General features: G+C 51.3%; 1 protein-coding gene across 3 annotated transcripts in view; it reads right to left on the bottom strand.

Annotated features, from left to right (window-relative positions):
* PLXNA1 (plexin A1) overlaps window positions 1–16,737 on the bottom strand; it is a 115,317-nt gene that overhangs the window by 54,568 nt on the left and 44,012 nt on the right. For all 3 annotated transcript variants that reach the window (XM_083869725.1, XM_083869726.1, XM_083869727.1), the window contains exons 4-8: window positions 11,472–11,612; window positions 9,335–9,435; window positions 8,754–8,877; window positions 6,492–6,645; window positions 5,716–5,815 (exon numbers count right to left, since the gene is read on the bottom strand). In XM_083869725.1, the coding sequence (XP_083725851.1) occupies window positions 5,716–5,815; window positions 6,492–6,645; window positions 8,754–8,877; window positions 9,335–9,435; window positions 11,472–11,612 (620 nt within the window). The remainder of the gene's footprint in view (window positions 1–5,715; window positions 5,816–6,491; window positions 6,646–8,753; window positions 8,878–9,334; window positions 9,436–11,471; window positions 11,613–16,737) is intronic.

The following is a 16,737-nucleotide window of genomic DNA, read 5'->3' as shown; positions in this document are numbered from 1 at the left end:
GCACTGATATGGACCCACAGCTTGTTCCCCATCTGCCTCCTCCCCAGCCCTGCCAGGTGCTGGTGGAGATGAAGCCCCCGGTAAGACAGGCAAAGGGGGCCAGACCCACTGGTAGTGCCCTCCTTGCCTCCTTGTGAGAGAGGAGGGGCACCAGCCTCAGAGCAGGATTTCAGGGTCACTCTTTGCCAAGTGCCCCATCCCAAAACACGTCCAGGCTCACTGCTGGCCTGAAACCTTTCCCAGCCAGGGCAGGCATTCTTGTAGGCAACAAAGCAACTCTGCCCAACTTTGAGTGCCCCACGGTCAAAGAGAGGGCCTCCTCACAGCCCCCATGCTTGCCCACATCTCACTCCACAGCTAGGCCAGAAACTGCCAGCACTGCTCCCCTCCACTTCCATAAATGATCCCAAACTTGGTAATGCCATGCTAGGGAAACATCTGGCAGGACTGCAGAGAAGCACGGGTGCAGACAGGACAGAAGGACAGCAAAGACACCTCTCCAGGGTGGGTACACAGCCAAAAGCATCACTGCACAATGAGCCATGACCCAGGGACTGACTCCTCCCTGAGTGTGCAGCCGCCTCCAGTGACCATGGAGAGGTTCCAGCTGTCTCCACACATGACCCAAAGCAAAGCTGTAGCTGACGGGAAGTGTGGAGAGCCAGCAGTGCTCCTCACTCACTCTCCTTCCTGCATTGCCAGCCCCAGGCATGCCACGTGCCCAAAGGAGCCCAAAGCTCTTCATCACACTGAACAGCAGGGGCAGAAAACAAAAACAGCATCCACAGGAGTGAGATAAGCCTGAGCAGCAAACACGAGCAGGACAAGGAGGTGTGAGCACACACACACAAACACAGAGGCTATTTCTATGGCTCAGCATGTCCGTGAAGGAAGGAAGGACATGGAGTGAAGGGCAGGGAGGAGGAACAGGGGGAAGTTGAATGGCATCAAGAGCAGAGCAGGGGAGGTCCATTAAGAAGGGAAATTATAAACACAGTGTTGATGAAAACAGCATCTGTGCAGGCACAGCACAGCCGCCTGCGAGCCCCCCGACTGTTCCTCAGATCTCCTCTTGGCAGGAGGATGCATCCTTAGTGAATACTCAGCTCCAGCACAGCCTGCATCTGGAGCAGCAGCTGTCAGGGCTGAGGGGCTGAACTGCAGTGCTTTGGGCTTATATCCATCCCTGCTCTAGGGAGAAGGGGAATTCCTGAAGTGCAGTGGAACCAGACAGTCAGTGTCCCCCCAGCCCCTACACAGACCTACAGGCAGGTTCCTCACTAGTGCCCAGGAAAGGTGTAGGGTGAGAGTCACCTCTCACCTCCCTCCATCCCTGCCCATCTCAATCCATTTCTGCCCTTCCTTTCACACCAATTCTTTTGCACCCCTGTTGGGTTTTGTCAAGGTACTTACTCACAGGGTGGTTCAGAGCATCCATCATCACTGGAAGATGTAGAATTATGTCCAGTGTTTTAAGACAATTCTCTTGAAAGACACTCAGCTGCCTCCCCTTACTAAAGCAAAAGACCAGGCAGTACTAGTCCCCCTCATTCACAACATACATGATGTAAACCAGGTTATCCTGAGCTGTCTCTGGAGCCATCCTGCAGGATTTTCCACCTGCCCCAGCCCAGGAACACACAGGGACCGGTTACCACCACACAACTCAGCCCTGAAAACTCAGATTCATTCACTCAACTGCTTGCAGCCATCTGTCTATGCCTTTGAAAAGAAAGCATCTGTAAGCATCTGGAAACGAGCAGCAGTGGGCCAACAGAGAAGCACACCATGTGCAGGCAGAAAGAAAGGCTGCGGAGAGAAGGCCAGTGGCTCAAGGGCTGGAATTGTGCCATGGGTGCCAACAGGTGCCTTGGCCACCAAAACAGCCCAGTTCTGCCTTACCAGCACAACCCTGCTGCTCCCAGCACTTGGGACATGCATTAAAATCCCATTTAGTTAATGGAGGCTTACAGGGAAAGCTTGACCTGTGGGATAGAGACACAGCACAGTCACATCTCTCCAGCCTGGAGGAGTTAGAGCCATTTGGCATGTCTGCCCTTGCTCTAGCTTTAGAGACATTCACCCTGCAGCTGATGGGACATGGGTGTCACAGCTGTCACTACACTGAGGCACAACCACAAGGCTGGTAGCAACATGACCACCTCCTGGACTGGAGACAGGTTTCCAGGATGCTCGGATTCCCTCTTGGACTCAGACTTGCTGATATGATTTTCCCCCTTTCCCTGTGCCACCACCTGGATTTTTGCTTCCACATTGCAGTGGCAGGACGTGCTGGTGATATGCTGAGCACAATGGCAGTTGAAAAACCAGCAGCCCTGCAACAATTGCCCACAGAATTGAAGGAAGCATCAAAGGCTCTCATCTTCTTCGCCATCCCACTCCACTTGCCAGCTCCATTCCCACAGCCACACACTCTAAAAAGCCAAACCACAACAGGATTTATGAAACAAGAGTTTCCAGAGGAAAAATCCAGCAAGAAACATGGAAACAGTGGGAAGAAATAAATACATCTTACTATTCCCTGGAATTGCTCACTAGCTTTCTGTGAGGATTCCCTACTTCCCTACCTCGCTGGCAAGCTCTGCCAGAGGCAGGCAGGGAGCCTGGTGTTACATCTTTATCTTAAAAGGGGACTCATTTCCCCACAAATGCTTTGAAGAAGACGTTTAACTCTGACAAAGACGACCTCAACATCTGCCCATGCATGCACTGGGCTCGGGCTGATTCATTACACGATCAAAGGTGCTGAGAGGCCTTTTAAATGCCTGCACTTGATTGGTGTCCCATTGGAAACCTCCAAGGAATTCACCCAGTCCCTGCCATGAGGGTTTTCATCTCATTCTCCACTGCAGGAACCGGAGCCTGTCCTCAGGAGTTGCAGAGAAGCCTGTGGGCAACCCTGATCCTCTGCTGTGGGCTGGCAGCAACCCTCAGGCAGCCACATCCCCCTTTGCAAGGGCCTCATTTCTCTGCATTGAACTCTTTCCACTCCCCTATTCAATGCATATCCCACAGCTCAGCCAGAAACATCCCCTAATGCCCAAGCCTTTAGGAGCAGGATGTCCAAAAGACACACACGAGCCCCTCAGGAGCCCTGAGTACCTAAAGCTGGGACCTCCAGAAGCTTCCCAGGTGACCCCTGGAAGGGAATGAAGCTCCAGAGAGGATGCAAATTCCACACCAGGGCTCCCAGGGACCCTGCGCAAAGTAGCCCAGGAGCCACCGATGCTGGTCTGTGATGGGGGCAGTTCCATCATACAGGCATAAAGCCCTGCATTAACAGATGGGACAGCTTTGGAGCTCAACCTGGAAGGCACCCCCTGCCGCTCAGAACATCACAGCCAAACATACAGGCAGCACAACCTCCTCTTCTGCAGAAGTGATCAGATGCATCTTCCCTTCTTGCAGCCCCTCCTTTGACCCGGCAGGTTCCAGCAGCCCTTGAAAATGCATGGGAAGAAGACCTGCCAAAGTGGTGGGATATAAGAGAGCCAGGATGCTCATGCAGCAGCAGGACCTGCCCCACAGCCCGCAATTTGCTGATGCCTTTCCAGATGTCTGCTGAAAATAAAAAGGGTCAGACTCTCCCTGGTGCACATGGAGGAGCTATGTTGGCTTCCCTTGGAGCTACCTCAGCTGACATCAGCAAAGAGCTGCCTCACTAGCTTCCCATCTCTCCATAACCATCTGAAAAATCTCACTCAAACATTTTGTCCTCAGCTGAGAAATGATTTGACATGCAGAACTCTGCCTTCCAACCTATGCAAAGCCATCCAAATACAAAAAGAAAACATAATACTCAGTGATCGGAGATCTCCACAGGAAAAACATTAGCCTTGTGGAAAAGTATATTGTTCCTAATACAGAATTTATCAGGGTGATGTATAGATTTTCCTCCACAAAATATGAAACCTGCATCTGAAAGGCTATTAACTCCAGAGAGATCCATTAAAGACATCTGTCTGCAAATGGTATTTAAAAGTATTGCATCATCCCAGGAGGTATTGTCATGCTCTTTGGCTATGATTCGACTGCAGGTCACATAGTTAAAACTACCTCCAAACCCTAAAACTCTTGACATAAAAAAATATAATAATGTTCACCAGCTTAGAACATGGACTTTTCTATCAGCTTCAACTGGAGCCCATAAATATTAATGCATCCATAATTAGCCTTTTTAAATAATGCATCCAAAATTAAACATCAACGCAGTAATAAATCAGTCAGGCTCTTTGTTGTAGGTTTGTTTCAGGGGGGGTAAGGGTTTTTTCCCCTCCTGTGTCAGGCACATAAAATGCCAATTCCCTCACCATCTCTTCCCACCAGGCCACGGATTGGACCAAATCTGATGCCATTTGTACTTAAAAGTCATCTTTCTTTCATTTAGAAAAATAAAAGTCATATCTGCTTTTTGATTTGCAAAATAGTGACATGCAGCCAGCCCAAGCCAAAGCTGAGCTAATGTTATTGAAACCACAGGACATGAAGGGAGACAAAGCTCATCTCAGAGTCAAGGTGAGGGAGAAAGTCAGGTTTACAAAGTCTCTCCTCCCTCACTGGCACAGTGCTCCCAGGAGTAGCCCTGTTCCCTGTGCAAAGAGCAGGAGGGAAGGAATCCCTGTGATGCAGAAACTTTGCAGGGGCTGTCCTCTGACACATTCCTCCTGGAGCTCACTGCAGGTGGGTTCCCATCTAAGGCACCTGCATCTCATCTGCTCTTCTCTGATCAAAGTGGAAACTCTGAACAGGCTTTGGAGGAGCAAATTCCAGAAGAGCCCCCAAGCCAGGCTCAACACTTTGCAAAAAGACATCCAAAAGAAATCACTTGGCATTTGCTAGTCTGTAATTACTGATCAGCCAGAGCGCCACCATCCATGGGAAGTTTCTGGCAAAGTAATGAAATCTCTTGCATTCTTGAGCTCCAAATTCTTTGCCCAAACACACCCCAGAATCAGCTCTGATGGTCCTACAGGACAGTCATCCCCCACTGCTCAAGAACACTGTCTGCAGCTCATCAGGAGTTGTGGTTTGAGACTTTAGACACCTTGCTTAGACAGCACATCAATAATCCACACCTCCTCTATTTTATCAAATGCATATCTCAAGCTGTCTAAAAACCCTTACAGGAGTAGATTTCTCAGCAGCCTGACAAGAAAGCAAATTCACAATTACTTCCAGTTAGGAAATTCTTGGGTAAACGCCTCAGGACATGCAGCATGTTCCATCCCATGTTGCTGTAACTTTCCAGCTCCCTCTCCAGCAGGCCTGGGAAGCAGGTACTGTGGCAGGAAAGTACAGGCTTCTCCTTTTGCATTGCCAAGTCACTCCTGTTAACAGTTTCCAGGAATAACAAGACACTTGGCGTTTTCGGTCACATGGATTGATTTCTACATTCTGCAGTGCAGTAAACTCGCTTTTACTTCCAAAGTTTTGCCAAACCCAAAGCCCTGTTTTTATGTGAAGTTCTGTCCTGACGCTACATGTTCCCACACACCCAAACCAACTGTGGGTGCTCTGGTCACCGTCCCAGTTTACATGGGCAAAAGGAGGAGGTTTCTCACTGTAAACACCACTGTACTCAACTGCCTTGTGGCCTTTCCTCTTGCAACATCAGCACCCACAAAACTGAGAACTCTCTCTCCCAGTCTCACCAATCTGTTCCTGGAGCCCTCCCACAAAGTCCAGGCCACTTACGACTGATGGACGCTGCAGTTGTAGAAAACAAAATCCACAGAGGCAAATTTCTTCCCCGTCTCCTTGGATTTCAGGTAGAGCTTCACCACTCGCTTATCACCTGCAAGAGACCCAGGCAAAAAAAGACATCAGAAAGGACACGGTGCATGGCCCAGCATTCAGTCCAAGGCTTGTGATGGGCTGGAGGAAGCTGGGCATCACCATTTAGTCCAGTTAATTAACAAAATCCTCCAAGTGTGGCAATAAAAAGAGAGAATGTTCATCCACCCCCATTCAAACACCTAAGAAGCCAACAGAGCCCAAGTACAGCTTTGAGCCCCTACAGCTAAACACAACCTGCTGGCATGCAGACTGGGGCGTTGGGTTATACTGAGCATACTGAAGGAGGGTTTAATAGTTTTGGGGTCAGGAGAATGTCCTAGACCTCACGGCCACATCTGCCCAGGAACGGCTCAGAGATGAAAATAGGGCCAGGGTGTCCAGGAGTGGTCAGCAAGTAAAATCACAAAGTGGCTTGGGCTGGAAGGGACCTTAAGGATTATCTAGTTCCAAGCCCACTGCCATTGGCTGCATCCAAGCAGCTGTGTCCATGGCTTGGAGGAGACTAAAAAACCAGCCTCCCACAAGCAGCAATTCCTTCTCCTCCTATATCCCAAGAACCCAAGTGGGGTTCAGATCCCGAGACAGGGATCACTGTCCTTGTCCACATCTGCCTGTGGGGTAATACAGGGGACATTTGTCTCAGGCTTTTTTCCCACTCTGGGGCACAAGCTCACCGCGGCCCCTGGTGATGGGGATGACATCCTTGGCAGAGGGAGAGCTGCAGTAGATCTTCCCATCCTCAATGCGGCTCTCTGACTCAGTGAAGTCTTCAAAGGAGCAGTTAACTCCTGCCGAGAGGTCTGGGACATTCCAGGCCTGCAAGACCAGCTAGGGAGGAGAGGCAAGAGCATCAACACAGAGAACTAGGAAAATAGGCTCGTTTGTGTCTCTATGTGTAAATCTAGCCAACAGAAAAGAGCAGGGGGTGCAATTCCCCCTCTGCCACCCACACATGCTGGGGAGACCTGTTCTGGGCTTTTGCAAGGGAGCCCCAGCCATGTACCTCCCTGCTCAAGCAAGAAGCACAGGTTTAAATGGGTTAAGAGCTGGAATGACTCACAGCCTCTGTCCTCTGCCCTTGACACACCACAAGCCTTCATGCCTTAGCTGTCTACAGAGAATATGAACAGCATCAGGGCTGAAGTATGTTGCACAGAAAGGCAGAAAGGCACCCACTCCAAGAGAGGCGAGGAGGGGAAGAATCCACCTCTTCCTCCACAAAGTCATCCCCAGGGTCAGCAGTTCTCACTTTACAAAACGCTTGCCTTATTTCTAATTTGAATTTTTCACAGCTTCCAGCCATTAGTCCTTGTTATGCTTTTCCTTGATAGATTAAAAAGCCCTTTAGTCCCTGATATTTGCTCCTTGTAAAGGCACTTATACTCTGTAATCAAGTCACCTCTTAATCTTCTTTTTGATAAGCTAAGCAGATTGAGCTCTGGAAGTCTCTCACTGCAAGGCATTTTCTCCAGTCTTCAACTCATTTACATGATGTTTACGGAAGTTTTTCAGTCCCTCCCTTTGAAAGCTGCACTCCAGCCCAAGCAGAGCATCCCCTGTGCAGCATCCTGCCATCAGTATGGAGATAATTACCCCAGGAATGAAAACACTGCCCAGCTCCTGGTTTCATCCCAGGAGCATCAAGAGCCTCAGTGAGGGCTCAGCCCCAGCACCATTTTCCAGGACACCAGGTGAACCTCCATCCATGTTTCATTTTAGACTTGGCCATACCAAACCCCAATTTCTCTGCTAAACAGCCCCACTCAAACCCAACTGCTCTGAAGGAACTTCATCCCTACCACCCTCCAGTCCCAGCACCCTAGCAGGTCCCATCTGCAGCCATATCATATTCATCTCCACATTACCAAAGAGAATTTACCCCTGCGGAGTGTTTTACAAACTGTTTCCATCCAGTGATAATTCCCCTCTGATGAGAACTTTTTGAGATCTGTCACTGAGCCAGATCTTAATCCACTTAACACGTGCTTTATCAATATTGTATAATGCTAATTTTTAATCAGAACGTTGTGTTGTACCAAGTCAAAAGCCTTGTAGGAGCCTAAAGACATCACATCCCCACAGTCCCTCTTCTAATTCAAGTCATAAATTCACCAAAGAGCAAAATGGGGTTTGTCAGACACAAACCCACGCTGACTAGCATAAATTATATTCCCATCCTTAAATCATTATCAGGTGTATTTGGCACCTGTTCTTTTTCTTTTCTTCTTCTAATTCTGAAGTAAAATGAAGCAGTCTCTGGCTATTTGGTCCTTTATGCATCTGAGAAAAGAAATGAGCACCTTTTCTCTTTCTGGGGTTTTTCTCAACATTCAGTTATTTATTACAAAGTCATATTATTACATACATCCCCAGGCCACAGAACTCCTTGGCCAACTTCTGTAGGATTCCTGAGTGCCAGATATGGCACTCAAATATGGCAGAAACCTGGCAGTTTATTGCTAGTATATGCTGTTTCTTATTCTCTTCATGGTGCTAATGGCCTGAAAAATACTTCAGGGAAGTGCCTTGTCCTTTCTGCCTGCACAGAGAGAGAGTGAGTTGAGTATCAAAGTCTCATCCCAAAATATCTACTGCAGGCTGGAGTCAGAGACAGGCTATTGAACTACAGCAAGATCGCTGGCCTATGAATGGCATTTCTGATGGCCATGCTATCATTGTGGAGAAATATCTATTGCTCAGTTATGTCATTTCTGAATAATCATCAACTGGTTTATTATCTCCATCAACATGGAGCCAACAGCCCACCCTCATCAATATCATGCACTTGGCTCTGTTTTGTCTCAGACCTCCCTTCCCCTTTTATCCCCATCCATCATATAGACATCCGTTATTTTTAATTGCCTTCTCCCTGGCCGTTGCCTCCAGAGGGTCGGGAGGTGGCTGGGAAGGAGTGTGAGGGAGCAGAGGTGTCTTACCGGGACCTCGGACATGGTGACCGAGATGTTCTTGGGCTGCACGGTGAGCTGGACACATTGCTGCAGCTCGGAGGCGAAGCGCTGCGGCTCGTCCGCCCGCTCGCACCGGTCCTTGCGGGAGCAGCTGCAGGAGGATGAAAGCACCACGGTGAGGAGGAGAATCCCCCGGGGGCCTGCAGGGCTTTGTGCTGGCACCATGGCAAACAGACCCTTTGGCATGAAAATGATGCCCAGGTAGGGACCTCGGATGAGCGAGGCTCATACCAGAGCTCTGCTCTCCCCTGAGACTTCAGGGGTATTTTATATTCAGTTTTTCTTATTGGCACAAGAATGCTAAACCCAGGAGCCCATGGGCAGGATGAGCAGGCCCTGGCAGCAGCTTCACCGTGCATGGATGCTCCTAAGCACAGTCTGGGCACCACAGGAGGGGAGAACTTACCCCTTGCACTATTCCATCCCTCAGCATTTTGGGGCCAAAGTCCAGGAGGGAAGCCCACAAGGAAACCAGTAGTGGGGATGGACACATTTTGGTCAGCTTTAGGTCACTGGCACAGCTCTAGGGACAATCCTGCTGTACTCACATGTTGTGGAGGACACACCAGCCGCAGTGGGGGTCCCGGGAGCCCAGGCACAGCTCACAGCTCTCATACTGCTCACAGCTCTCCACTGGCACACGTGTCACCTGTGGGGAACAGAATGAAGGGGGTCAGGCTGCAATGTCCACACCTTGACACAGCAGAGACAGACCCAGTACAGACTCGCTCTGGCCTCTTAGTGGGAAGGCAGGAGAGGGAGCAGGCTGAGCCCCTCGCCATTGCCCACTCCTCTCCAGGCCCAAGCAGTGCATTTGCAGGCAGCTTCGACCACAGAGAGACTTTTACTCCAAACAAGCTCCTTTCATTGTTGCACTTTTGCAGTATTTGAGAGTGGGCTGGGCCAACTCAGCTCCACATCGGCTCCCAATGCCAGCCAGGCACCCCATGGCTGCCGCAGCCCTCCTCTGAAAGGGTTACCAGTCCTTTATTAATTGCTCCTCCAGATTTGATTAAAATCCCCTCATTCTCCAAGCCCTTCGAGCTCTGTTACAACTGTTCATTTAATTACTTTCCACCAGCACTCTGATAACACTGAGCGTACTAGGAAAGAGAGTGGGCTTTATTAAGGAGAGGGGAGGAGAAGAGGGGGTATGGGAGAGGGGGCAGGAAGGGGGTTCCTGCTTCCCTGCCATAAGGAATCTGCAGCATCAAGCAGCTGCCCATGCCTGCCGTGCTTGTGTCTCAGTTTCCCCACTGCTCCCATGGGGCAGCACTCACTCATTAATTAAAATTCGCAAACTTCTCTACTGAAGGCTAAACCTGGGGTTTTCGCCTTCTGAACAGCAGAGCAGAGCACAGGCTTGGCATGATGTCTACAGGGCTGGGATACGCTGGCCATCCAGTCCCCCCTAGGGTGGTGAATACACCTGTAATGTTCCCATTTGTTTGTCCTTAACATTGCTTTAGGCAGGTGGTGGCAGAGGGTACCCCCAGGCAGATCCTGCACAGACAAGAGTCAAGTCCCAGCAACTGTGTTGGTCCCTGGAGGAGATCCCCAGTCCAGGTCAATGCAACTGCCCCCTTGGCATCCACTTCTCCAACATCTGCCCCACAGAGGGGAAGCTTAGCTGAGCAAGCTCTGGCACAGAAACAGCCCCGCATGGAAACACAGCCCAGGACAGCTGCATAGAGGAGCTCAAATGCAGGTTCTGCCCCACTTGGAAAAGTGCATGTTTCCTGCAGCAGAGCAGAAACCAGAAACAGCCACTGGGAGGAGAAGGAAAAGAGCTCTGCTGTCCCCTCCAAACTGTCTAGACAAACCTATATTCCTGCTCCAGCATCCTTTCCCCTCCCAAGCCATTGGGCTGGTGGCCAGGAGACTGCGAGGCTCCCAGCTTTGCTTGCAGTCCTGCTCACACGCACACACCTCTGACTGGGCAGAGGAGCAGAGGCGCTGGGAGACACAGGCACAGCACACCCCAGCATGGCCATCCTGTGTCACCTACCAGGCATGGTGTGCTGACACCAGATCCAGAATGTGCCACCACCATGACAGGAACCTGCTTCACTCCCTCCAATTCAGCCCATGGACGGATGAACTCATACCAGCAGCCCTCCCACAGGTCATGGATCAAGCAAATGCTCACTAAGACAACCAAAAATTCCTATCATGTGCCTGGACCACACTGCCATGATGACAAACATCAAACACAGATTGGGTCTGCACCTCCAGTTAGCTCAGCAGAAGCAGAGGCAGGGACCAAGAGGTGCATACCAGGAGCCTGGGGGTGCACAAGCCCTATGTCTCCTCCACCCTGTCATGCAAAACCAACTGCTCCAGAGAAAAAAAATTGTTTAGAGCAAGGAGCTTCTGCTGACCTGCAAAATCCTTGCTCAGGAGGGGACGGCCAAAACAGAGAGGAGGTTTATGGCCAGCCACTCACAGCAAGGAAGAGCCAGGAAGCCCTTGGTCCCCACAGACCATGGGAATTTCAAGCAGCTGCTGCTAACAATTAAAGCCTCAAGACAGTGTTTCTGCAGGGAGGAGCAGAGAAGAGCTGCCCCAGGGTCCCTAGGCAGTTCCAATCCCAGGAAGCAAAGGGCAGATCCCCCTAGAGAGCTGCCCAAAAGGCTTCCGAGCACACAGGATTGTAGACTAGGGCTGCAGTGTGGGCTGCCTTACCTGTTTCTCAGTCATGGCATAGATGTGCTGACGGTCAGGGCTCAGCACCAGGTCTCGCAGGATGGAGCTGCCTTCATGGGCCACAACATTCTCGTACTGCAGAGCTTGGTGCTTCCTCTCAGCTGTCAAGTCCACGAGGATCTGTGGGGAGAGCAAGGGGCGATGAGCATCATCCCTCATACACCTCAGTCCCCACCCATTCTGGGATACAGAATGTGCCCCATTAGGGAACACCACTCCTCCATCCTACATCAATATGGTGACTCCACAGCCCCTGCAGCACAGCAAAGTATCAGCTACTCTGCAAGCATCCCAACCCTTTCCAGAAGACCAAACTGCAGTGCCTCCTTCACTTTACTACATTTGTCTGGTGCATTTCATCACATTCATGCTGATGCCATTCATCTCTCCCCAGGGAGGGAGGACACATCCCTGGCTCTCACACTGCACCCCACTATGTGCTGCTGCTCAGCCCCAAAGCCCCTCCAGATGAGACACTAGCTTGCAGCAGGGCATCAAACCCCATCTTGCCCCAGCAGTGCTGAGACATCACACAGCTCCCAGCCCTGCCAGGCAGGACACTGCAGCACACGCAGGCTCGGCCCCATCAGCCCATCCATCACAGGAAACACTTGGACTCATGACTGGGGAAGTCAAGAGGGTCTCAAGGAAGTTGGAGGTCAACAGAGGTTCAGAAAGCGCCTTTGTTCCCTGAGCAGGAACATGGCGAAGGCTTTAATCTCCTTATGGCTCACAATTACATTAAAGCTCTTCCTAAGCACCAGTTCCTGGCTGTCCCTGCGATCAGCACATCAGGAGGCACTGTGAGGCTGGAGGCAAACACCACACAGGGCTAAACTCAGCTCTGCCACTTGGAATACCCTGATTGGCACCTCCACGAGCTGGAAGTACTTTGTGCTCATGCTATTAACTTGTGATACTTCCAGATTCAGGCTGACCCTGGCATGGGACAGCCTCAAGGGGGACAGTGATAGAAAAATGCTCAGAGGATGGGATGGGATGGGACGGGATGGGACGGGACGGGACGGGACGGGACGGGATGGGATGGGATGGGAGCCACACTACTCATACATTCTGAAAAATTCCCAGTGGTAGGCAGTGAAGCATCATGCCCAGCAAGATGGAGTAAACTCTACCTGTGATTATCTCCACGCTGGTGCTGGCACACACAGAGGGCTAGTCCAGCATCCCCATCTGCAGGACTCAGGATCCTCCCCACAGGAGAGGGGCAAACTGGCTGCTTGGAAGCACCCCCCAAATACATCCCCCAGCCCTGCCCCAATCACACGCACTCCCACAGCCCAGTACATCCATGACCACCCCTTGTGCCCCCACAGCAGCCACCTCAGCATCCCGGCCACCTCGCCCCCTCCTGCAGTAAATTGCCGCCAGCCTTTGCACAGTCTCCAATCAGGAGGATACGGGCCGGGAAAGCAGGATCCCGGTGTGCAGCTGATTAGCATGGAAATGTATGCGGCTCACAAACAAACCGGGGCCCGTTTAATTAGAGCGGCGCCTTTGATTCACTGCCAGCCTCCTGCATGCACCAGCCCCGGATTATTTTTAGGCAGTTTTACAAAACAAATGTATTTAATTAAGAAAGAGACCCCTGAGCAACCAGAGAGAGATGAGTCCTGCATAGCAGTGAGCAACAGGGCTGCCCTCTCCCCAGGGATGTGACAACTGGGCTTGCAGGGCCAGGCTAACTCTTGGGGCACAGCCAAAAACCCCCAGTATCTCCTTCCACAAGACTGAAGAGCCTTCACCATAACCCAAAATGGTCCTGGTATTCACCCACCTTCTCAGCAACTTTTACTACACCCCTATACAGACTCTGCTCCCCATCAGCCCTGCACTTTGGTACCACTGTATGCCAGGGAACCCAGAGCTGCTAGAGTCTCTGACTACCTTTCTCGCAGGGGTATCTTTCTGCCCAGGTCCAGGACCATGTTTGTTCCTATTCCAAACAGATCAAAGGCTATAGTACCTATGTGGCACCCCTGCCCAGCAGTGTCCCTTGCTCTGTGGTACCCAGCATCACCTCCAGAGCACAACCTTGCCTGCCCACCTCTCTTTGCACTTTGCTCCCCTCCCAGCTCTCAGTTTCTCTGCTACAGAGTCCTTTCCAAGCCAGTTCTCTGGAGAAGAGTAACAGGGAGCACCCCTTCCATGCCCAGCAAGGCACCATCTCCCCACCTCCCTATGGCAAAGTGACAAACACACCTTTCCAATCCTTTTATGGGCCGCAGTTGCAGCACAGAATAATCGATACAGTTTTACCCTGGTTCTAAAATAGATCTATGGTTGGATGTTGCGCTGGCAGTAATTTTTAACTAGCGGGGTAATTTCCCCATTACATTATTGCACTGTGCAATGCTGGGAAAGAGAAAGAGATGTATTAAAAAAACAACAGACGTGAAGCACTTCCAGTTAATTTGAGGCTCCAGGAAGAACCTAAAAATACTCTCAAGTAGTCAAACAGGGCTGGAACCCAGCCTGACACACGTCAAGATGTTCTGGTGGGGCCAAGCACACACAAGAACCCTTCTCCCTAGTGCCTCTCTCCCTGTTAAGGATAATCTATAGATGTGTTTGGGAATCAGGAACATGAAATTTGGAAGACTTGGTAATCAAGATGTTTTCTGGTTGGCCAAAGTGCAGGGCACAGAGGGAGATTGTGAGTTAGCTCATGACAGGAAAATGCCACTAACACTCTTAACACTCCTCTCCAGCATGAGGAGATCATAGAATCATAGAAAGGTTTGGGTGGAAGGAAGCTTATAGATCATTTAGTTCTAATACCTCTGTTCCAACTCTCTGGTTCCGTTATACCAGGTTGCTCAAAGCCCCATCCAAAGCTTGAATACTCCTGGGGATGGGACATCCACAACTTCCACAACAATCTGTGTCAGCAGATAGACCCCAGACCCCCCCAAGCCAAGCAGGACCCAACTGCCCAGAGCACCCATTGCTGTGCAGAGGTAGGAACCCAGCATCAGGGCCTTTCCAGCAGGATTAGCCCAACATGAACCTACCCATCCTGGCCAGCAGGATAAGGATGTGCTCTTTGGACTATAGCATGGTGGAGCAGCACAAGGAATGCACAAGGAGCCTCCCATCTCCTACAAACGCTGGAAGGGGCCACTTTCCTCCCCCTCCCTAGACCTGCAGGGTAGCTGGGAGCAGGGAAAGGGGGAGAGGATGCAGTTTAATCAGAGCAGACCCCCTCAGAAACACGTTTCTTCCTGCCCACCCTGGCTGCCTTCCCACTCAGGGGAGAAGACATTTACCATAAATAAATAAATATATGAACATATTAACCTTTCTCCTCATCCTGATGCTGATATAATTACCCAATACTAATAATTACTCACACTAATTTCTTGCTCAGGATTCCTGCCCTCACTCCTGCCTGCCTCAGGCAGGCTCCAGGCAGCAACTCGGTGGTGGTGCCTCCTCCCAGGAGCTGCAGGAGCCCCAAGGGACAACTGGCTCCTGGGGCTGTACTGAAGCACAGGAGAAGGAGTAAGGGTTGGCCTGAAGGGCTGCTGTCTTGTTAAGTACATGGGGAAGACCAGAGGCATGAAATTATAAACTCCCTGCTTGGGCAAATCATCTCAAAGCAGTCCCAGGGCAGAGCAGAAACCCATGTGCACACCCTCCCCACTCAAACAATGAGCCCATCCCCATGGGGCCAGCATCCAGCATAACTTCACTCTAAGAGGGGTTTAAGACCTGCACCCCCAGAAGATGAGAACCCTGTCAAAGGAAGGATGAGGGAAAGGATGGGGTGCAATGCTCCAACCCCTGGCAATTCTAGTGTAATGAGTGACTGCACACTGCACATTCCAGCTGGGCATACACAAAGTCCTCTCCCAAGAGACCCAGAAAGGATTCCTGGGGATGTCTTTGTCTTGGCTGGAGAAAGGAGCTGCCATCTCATACAAGGCTTTGGGGGAGACAAGCACATTGCCTTGCTAAGAAACAGTTCCTTCCATGGCAGCATGATTCTCACCTAGGTAAGGTGACCTTCAGGCTTTATCCAGGAGAGGAGGCATTTCCTCACTGCCATAACCACTGATGATCAGCCAACCACCAGGAGAAGAATCTCCCAACATCCTTATGGCACCAGCAATGGGCGCAAGGCAGAAAGGAGCATCTCCCCAGAGCTGACTTTGGGAAAGGCAGGCAATGAGAGGAACACAGGACAGCAGCCATGACCTGGCACCCACCCAGAGCTGGCAGCAGACCCAGAGGAGGATGGCACTGGAGGACAGGGCTGCAGCTCAGTCTGGGCCAGGGACACCAGGTGGGGAGGGAGGAAGCACAGCTGGAGAGGGAAGGCAGCTGCAGACATGCCAAGGCTGCTTTTGGATTTAACACATGTCAGCAGAAGTCTGTGCGGGGTCTGGGAGGTGTTTGGGTGACCACTGGCTCCTCACAGGACCAAAACCACATTTTTGGGGGCCCATGGAGAAGATCCCCAAGAGACCTAATCTTACAGGGGACATTCCTAAGCCCAGCACCAGGAAGAGGGGGCTCTTCACTGCCCCACAGCCAGTCTTCCCTCCCACCCCAGCCTTACATCTCCCCACCTCCAGGCTCTCAAGCCTCCATCCTGGGTCCCAAGCGGTCCCCCGCAGACCCCTCCTCCGGGCAGGAGAAGTGCTCAGCCAGGCTTTGTACTCTTATCTGTGCAGGGCTGTGATTAATTCGCAGCGGCTGGCAGCAGCTACAAGAGGAGGGCGCTTTTGCCCGCCTGCCACACTTCAAAGGCAGGGACTTATCTGCCTGAAACACACTCTGCAGCCTTTTCACGGGAACCCTTTCCAGTTCCACGGGGCTCGCACGGTACTGACAGGCAATGCAAAAGAAAGGTTTATTTACGGGAGTGCATTTCAAAGCCTCCCCTCTTCCCTCTCAACACACGCTGAGGGAAGCAGAGAGTTCCCCAGCCCCAAGGATCTCCACTGGGGACAGAGATTAAACAGGCAGGGATGAGACACAGCTGTGAAAAGAGGATGGTGAAAAGAGGACCCTGCCCTACCTGTTCCCGTGTCCTGGTCCCCTCCTGCCCTGTCACTTTACCAGTGAGCAGCTCTGTAGCACATCACTGAGTTGGGAGGAGGAAGATGCATTGTCACGGTGGAGGGCAGAGTGCAGCCCCAGGAGTGAAACCTTCCCCTCCCAAGGCCATTGGTGTTCACAGCTCAGGCACCATGGAAGTCCCAGGCTCCCACACCCA

Source organism: Zosterops lateralis (assembly GCF_965231275.1).
Source record: "Zosterops lateralis genome assembly, chromosome: 11".
Classification (NCBI taxonomy): Eukaryota; Metazoa; Chordata; class Aves; order Passeriformes; family Zosteropidae; genus Zosterops; species Zosterops lateralis.
This window is presented reverse-complemented; position numbering and strand designations above follow the sequence as displayed.